We start from the raw sequence: 6,950 nt of genomic DNA on the forward strand, positions 1-6,950 counted from the left end.
AGCATCTTAGCTGTAGAAGGCAGTGTCACTGGCCCTCATATGTGGGATCCGAACCGGGGCCCTCTGGTGTCCCAAACCAGTTCTTAACCATCGCGCCACTCAGCCGGCCCTCCCTTCCTTTTTTAATGCTAAATAATAGTCCATTGTATGTGTATACTATATTTTGCTTGTTATCTATTCATCTCTCAATAGACATCCCTCAATGGTTGCTTTCATGTTTTAGCTATTGTGAAATTTGCTGTTGTGAACGTGGATATACAAATATCTCTTCAAGACCCTACTGTCAATTATTTTGTGTATATACCCAGAAGTGGAATTGCTGGATTATATGGTAATTTTATTTTTATTTTTATTTTAATCTGATAGTGGCCATCCTAATGGGTGTGAAGTGGTACCTCACTATGGCTTCAATTTGCATTTCCCTAATGATTAGTAATGTTGAGCATCTAAGGTCTCTGTATGTTAAGGCTCCCTGATACACATCTGTTATACTATATAATTTATATTCCACCACAATGTATGAAAGGCCCACTTCATCTCCACCAGCATTTGGCATTTTTTTATTGGGTAATGTAATCTTTAATTAATAATTTAATCAAAATTACAAGTAAATCCTTTATAAACAAGTTTGCTAACAAAAAGAGCTGAGCCTTAGTAGGCATACACATTGGGGGAAAGTGTATGGATGCACTACAGAACAACCTATTAGTTTGTGCATTTGGCATTTCTTTTTTTTTTTTTTTTAAGATTTTTATTGGGGAATTGGAGGGATGGGAACAGTGCTGGGGAATTGGGGAAGGGGAAAAGACGAGTTGCTGTCGTTTTGTTCTTCAGTGTAGTTGTGGAGGATGTTGCTTCACTGGCCCAAGTTGGCACCATCATTGCGCTCTTCCCAGGTGAGGCAGATCTGTTGCCCGCTTCTGGACGGCCGCTCACGCTGGCTGCTGGCTACATACGGTAGCCCATGGCAACTCACTGCCACAGGGGCTGCAGCCTATGCCGTCGCCGGCAACTCACGGCAGCCCAGCTCCAGGTTGAGCTGTTGTTCAGCATCTTAGCTGTAGAGGGCAGTGTCCCTGGCCCTCACATGTGGGATCCGAANAGAGAGAGAGATTTTAGCTCTGGTGTGATATGGTATGTATACCTTGATACATATATATACTATTTATAAGTGTATATATATGTATATATGATATATATATCTCAACCGGGGGGGGGGAGGCATTATTATCTCTTGGAAGTCATGCATCAGAGCCTAGATTTGAATGAGATATCACAGTTGCATATCACAGGACTCAGGACCCTGAGGTCACCCTGCTCTGAGCCCAGGCATCACCTCGCCTAGATGGTTGGCACTTGGACACCCTTCATGCCCCCATGGCCTGGGCCTGCCCTCCCTCCCACCATATCTTGGTTCCAGGGTGTGTGAAAGGGGCAGGGGTAATCCAAAGGGCGCAGGCTCCATCCCCACCTGATAATTTTAGGGGCTGTGTGCTCTGGCTGTGGTCCCCAGCCTCAGGCCCAGTGTGGCAGACCAAGGTCTCCCAGGCTGCCAGCTCCTCAGAGGGCAGTGATAGCTGAGCCAAACTAGTCCAGGTGCCGTCTGCTGCTGGGGAAGGGCCGTAGGTGAAGGCGTCCAGTGCACTTCCATTGCCAGCTGAAAACCAGATGGAGCTCTCAAGGCCAGGGGGTGCAACGTCAAGGACCAGGCAGACCACCAGCACCTGCTGTTTCCCATCCACTAGCAGAGTGATTGGAGGGGCCAGAGAGGGGAAGGGTGTGCCGCTCACACCTGCAAGAGAGCACACACCTGTGGGACCAGATCTGTCCGTGCCTCCCAGGCCACCATCTCATTGTAGGCAACTATGCTTCAATCTATCCTTTCACCATCCATGTATCCTTCCATCCACTCATCCATCCCTCTCTCCTTGCTTTTACCTATCTAACCACCATCCCTTCCCTCCATCCTTTCATTTATGCATCTATTCATCTATCTGTTCTTCCATCATCCATCTTTCCTACATCTCTTCTCTCTCTTCCGTCTCTATGTCTGTCTGTCCACCCATATTCTACCACCTAGCTATCATAGCTGAACCTTTCTGTGACAGGCACTGGGGCTACAACATTAAGATGTTGTTCCTGTTTTTAAGGAACTTAGTCCTGTGGGAAAGACAGCAGATGCATAAATAAATACTTATAATACCTTGTTGTGCCAGCCTCAGGAGAGCGGTTGCCTCTGGGGAGGAAGCGAACGAAATATGATCTGGAACAAGATCAAAAGGGGCTTCAAATGTATCTGTAACTTTTTGTTTCTTTTTAAAAAAAATCTGATTCAAATATGGCAAGATTTTAACTATTTGTTAATTTGAGTGGAATATGCATGGGTATTTGGATTATTCTAGATTTTTTTCTGTAAATCTAGTATCGTTTAACAGCTTTGTTTAGCTATAATGTGTGTACCATACAGTTCACTCATCTAAAGCATATGTCTGTATTCTTTCATAATTTAAAAAAACAAAAAGTAAGTCATATGGGCACTGCAAACATCTGTCCTATATTTTCCAGAATAGTCCTGATTTTCCACACACTTATTCTTTTCAGTAAAGATGACTCATTTAATATACAACGAAATATTATTTTTGAGTAGTGGGATATTTTTTCTACATAAATGAAATCTCAAAGGTTAAAACCTCCAAAACCTCCACTACTGAAATGCACCCAGGCTAATGAGATGCGCCAGGGTGCAGGGAAGGATGCCAGGGAATCTTACGGAGATTTAGGGGCTGGGGGGGTGTGTGGAGGGGGACCATGATCATGAAAGATTTCTTGAAGCTCAAATAACTGACATAGTAGCATGTGAATGATAAGTAAGTAGCCCACTCAGGATTTGAACTCAGATCTGTGACTCCAAATCCCACAGACCACCCCACTTGAAAGGCTGACTAAGATTTTGCTATATGACACAATGGACCACGCCTGGGCCCTGGCCTCGGACAGAGTTGGTTTGATCCTACCTCATCCACTTAATTTACTGAGCCTGGGAGTGGGTTTAATAACAGAAGCCCCTTAAAATTGAATAAGGTTCATGACTACAAAACACCATGGCAGATAAGTATTAGTATTATTATCACTACTAATAGGAATAAGGCATTGCAAACAAAGGAAGTAGAGAAGGCTGGGAGTGAGCTCCAGGAACCTCAGCCTCCTGAGCCTTTCAGTTATATGGACAGAGATATGCCCCACGTTAAGGTCAGCACCCACCTCCTCCACGAAGCTTCCCAGATTGTCCTCCTCACCCTGGCTACCTCCTCCCCAGAGCTCAGGCCTCCTGCTATGGGCATTCCCTGCTCCTCCTGGGTGTGGTTTATTTGCCTATCTAGGGAGAGCTAGTGACACAGTGGGGCCCACCTGTAGGTCAAGGAGATGCCCTAATTCAAAGGTCAAGGACTTTTCCTCACCGCACACATGTAAACATGCACGTGCTTTTCAATGAAGCTGGAATTCTCAAAATTCAAGCGCTTTGGCTTGATATTTGGAGGACTGGGGGTAAATACACCTGGGAAGTCACTGAGACCTTGAGACTTCTCCTGAGAGCCCATTGATAAGGGGGAGCTGGGAGGGAACATGAGATACTCTGAGCCCTGTTGGAACAGGGCACCCTGAGGGCAGGAGACCGGGGACAGGAAGGACAGGAGAGGACCTCACCATGTCGCCCATGTCCCATTACCCCATATCACATAACACAGCCCTGGCTACCCCACCCCCAACCCCATGGACACCGTCCTGCTTGCTCTTGTCTCTCTATACCTCCAAGAGGTGACTGCCCTCCCTCCCAACACTGTGGCCTCCAGGGAAGCAGGACTTGGGGCCAGAGTGAGGCAGCTGGGAGGTAGGATACATCGCGGAAGGGATGATTGGCTTCTAGTGGGACCCTCCCCAGGAGGCCCCAAATGCCTCTGTACTCCATCCCTGAATCCCACCCACACCCAGGGAACCCAAGGCAAGGGAAGAGACTTGGGGCATAGAAAGGGACCAGGGCATAGAGAGGCTCACCTGTGGGCAGGGCTGGACACCCAAGGGCTAGGAGAAGCAGCAGCCAAGTCCCAGCCATGGGCCGCCTGAGAGGAGTCAGGACCCAGCTGCAGACCTGAGGTGTGGGCTGGGGGAGGAGGCACCCACAAGACTGCCTCCCAGGCCACAGGCCCAGCTGCACCTCAGCTGCTCCACCACGGAGCCGTTTCCCTGTGAGGGGCCCCTCCTACCTCACCCTGGCCCCCAAACCCAATCCTCTCTCACGAGCCAGGCAACTCGGGGTGCCCTCCAACAGCAGGAGCCAGATGCCTGCTCTCCCTCCCTCCCATCTGTAGAGCACTTCACAGTAGGCAAAGCCTTTTCCCAGTCACTGGCTCTGCCATCTACAGGGTACAGAGCACGAGGTAGTATGTAAGGGGCTTAATATACAGCACTTTGTCCCATCCACTCAAATACTGTGAGTTCCATTTCACAGGTGAGACAACTGAGATTCAGAGAGAGAGCGAGTGACCTCCCAAGGCCACACAGCTGGCAGGTGGCAGAACCAAGCCTTGAATTGTTTCCTGATGGCTAGCCTTAATGTAGCCAAAGAGCCTAATAAGCTTATTTCCATGTTGTTACACCCGCCCCTTTTTAAATAGAATTTATTTTTTAGAGTAGTTTCAGGTTGACAGCAAAATTGAGCAGAAGGTTCAGAGTTCCCATATATTCCCTGCACTGTCACATAAAACTCTCTTTAAAAAAAAAAACAACTTTATAAATGCCATTTGCAGTGACTCCACTAAATTTTAGCTAGCTGTCATTTTGACCCTGAATCTTTCCATCTAAGTATATACCTTAATGAAATAATAAGAGATTCAGCCATTATAAGACAAAGATTTGTGCACAAAAATGTTCTTTGATGTATTATATTTAAAAAGCAAGAGCAATTGGATATAACCTAGCTTTCAATGCTAGGGGAAGGGTTAAATGAATTCATGTTTGGTGTATTTATATTAGTGATTATTTTGCAGCAGTTTTTCAAATCATCTTTTCAAAGAATGTTTAATGACATGGGATATAGAAGAGAGTTTGGTTCAGAGTGTGGGCTGTGAAGGCAGAACACCTGGCTTTCAATCTTGACAATATTATTCAGGAGTTGTGTGACTTTCACCAAATTATTTGCTTCACTAATCCTCAATTTCCTCATCTGTACAATGGGGTTGATAATACCTCAAAGGGGTCCTGTGATATTTAAACAAGATAATCTGTGAAGAGGATTTAGCACCATTCTTTATACAGCAGGTCCTCATCTTGGTTCATTGTTGTTTTCCTTATAACACTGATGAGGAAAAAAATAATTGTTTCCTCACAGGAGCCCCTGTCTGTGTGGAGTTTGCACATTTTCCTCCTGTCTGAGTGGGTTTTCTCCAGGGAATCCGGTTTCCTTCCTTGTCCCAAAGATGTGCTTGTGAGGTGAACTGGGCATCTACATTGTCCCAGCCTGAGTGAGTGTGGGTGTGGGTGTGTGCCCTTTGATGTAAGGGCGTCCTGTCTAGGATGGGTGCCCACCTGACACCCTGGGCTGCTGAGGTGGGCTCCGGCCACTGGAGACCCTGAACTGAAATAAGTGGTTTGGAAAATAATTATCTTATTTGTTTTTATTAATCTTTCTTAAATGTATGTATAGTTCACATTTATTTCAATGTTTAATGTTAGAAGTGTTTTAGGTCTTTATTTAGAAGTTTGGTGATGTTTTTGTGATCAGAAATATGCCATAGGAACTTAACTCTTGTTTATATCAATTAGCCTGTGGTAAAATTGATTTCCTTATAGTAATTCCACTTAAAGTCCAGTTTCCAAGAACCTATTGAAGTTCAGGACTTACTGTACATAGGAAGAAGTCATAAATGTTCTCTCTTTCTTAAATGTGTGTATACATAATTACATACACAGAAAGTTTAAACAAACAGGATACAAATCTAAGTAGAAAAATATATACCTAATTTTGTATAAGAAATATGTAACTATTCCTAAAAGGAAACAGGCCAAATGTTAACAATGGCTAGCTCTCTGTGTTATAATTTTGGATAGTTTTTATTTTCATCTTTATAATTGTTTATTTCTCAAATTTTCTACAATAAATCTGTATTATTTTAAAAACCAGAAAAATAAACATTATTAAATAATAAAACTGTAGATGTGCTATACAGAAGGTGACAAAAAAATAGACAGCATCTCTTAAATGTGTATACATTTTTTTTGGCATCCCTGATAGTTCATTTAGCCATTCCTTTATTGTTAGATATTTGGGTTTCCCAGTTTGGCACAATGGATATCTTTCTTCATAAGGAATTTTCCAAACTCATATTTATTTTCTTAAAATTATTGGCTTGAAGGCCTCCGATTTTTTTGTTTTGTTTTTTGTTTAACTTAAAAAAATTTTAAACTGTAGTAAAGTACATATAACATAAAATGTACCATCTTAATATTTTTTTTTGTTTGTTTTTTTAGCTGAGCCATCCTGCCACCTGTTGGCAGCTCAGTGGCTGCTCAGCTTGGGCTGGACTCGAACCGCTGTTGCTCAGAGCTCACACTCTTGAGCAAGGTCTTAACCAACTGAGCCACTCGGCCGGCCCTTAACCATTTTTAAGTGCACAGTTCAGTGGTGTTAAGTACATTTACATTGTTGTACAACCGTCACTACCATCCATCTCCAGAATTCTTTTCATCTTGCAAAACTAAAACTCTGTACCCATTAAACATTATTTCTTCATTCCTCCTCCCCTCAGTTCCTAGCAATCACTATTCTACTTTCTGTCTCTGTAAACTTGTCTACCTCATTAAAGTGGAGTCATACAGAACTTGTCCTTCTGTAACTGGCTTCTTTCACTGGTATAATGTCCTCAAGGTTCATCTTCCATGTTGTAGCTTGTGTC

At 43.8% G+C, this 6,950-nt stretch overlaps 1 protein-coding gene across 1 annotated transcript in view; it reads right to left on the reverse strand.

The window, feature by feature from the left end:
• The window catches only part of PTCRA (pre T cell antigen receptor alpha), a 14,026-nt gene extending 9,915 nt beyond the window's left edge, over positions 1 to 4,111 (reverse strand). The window contains 2 exon segments of the mRNA XM_019642655.1: positions 1,472 to 1,850; positions 3,863 to 4,111. Coding sequence (XP_019498200.1) covers positions 1,472 to 1,850; positions 3,863 to 4,111 — 628 coding nt within the window.
• Positions 4,112 to 6,950: the final 2,839 nt, after the last annotated feature.

This window comes from Hipposideros armiger, unplaced genomic scaffold (genome assembly GCF_001890085.2).
Source record: "Hipposideros armiger isolate ML-2016 unplaced genomic scaffold, ASM189008v1 scaffold_72, whole genome shotgun sequence".
NCBI lineage: Eukaryota > Metazoa > Chordata > Mammalia > Chiroptera > Hipposideridae > Hipposideros > Hipposideros armiger.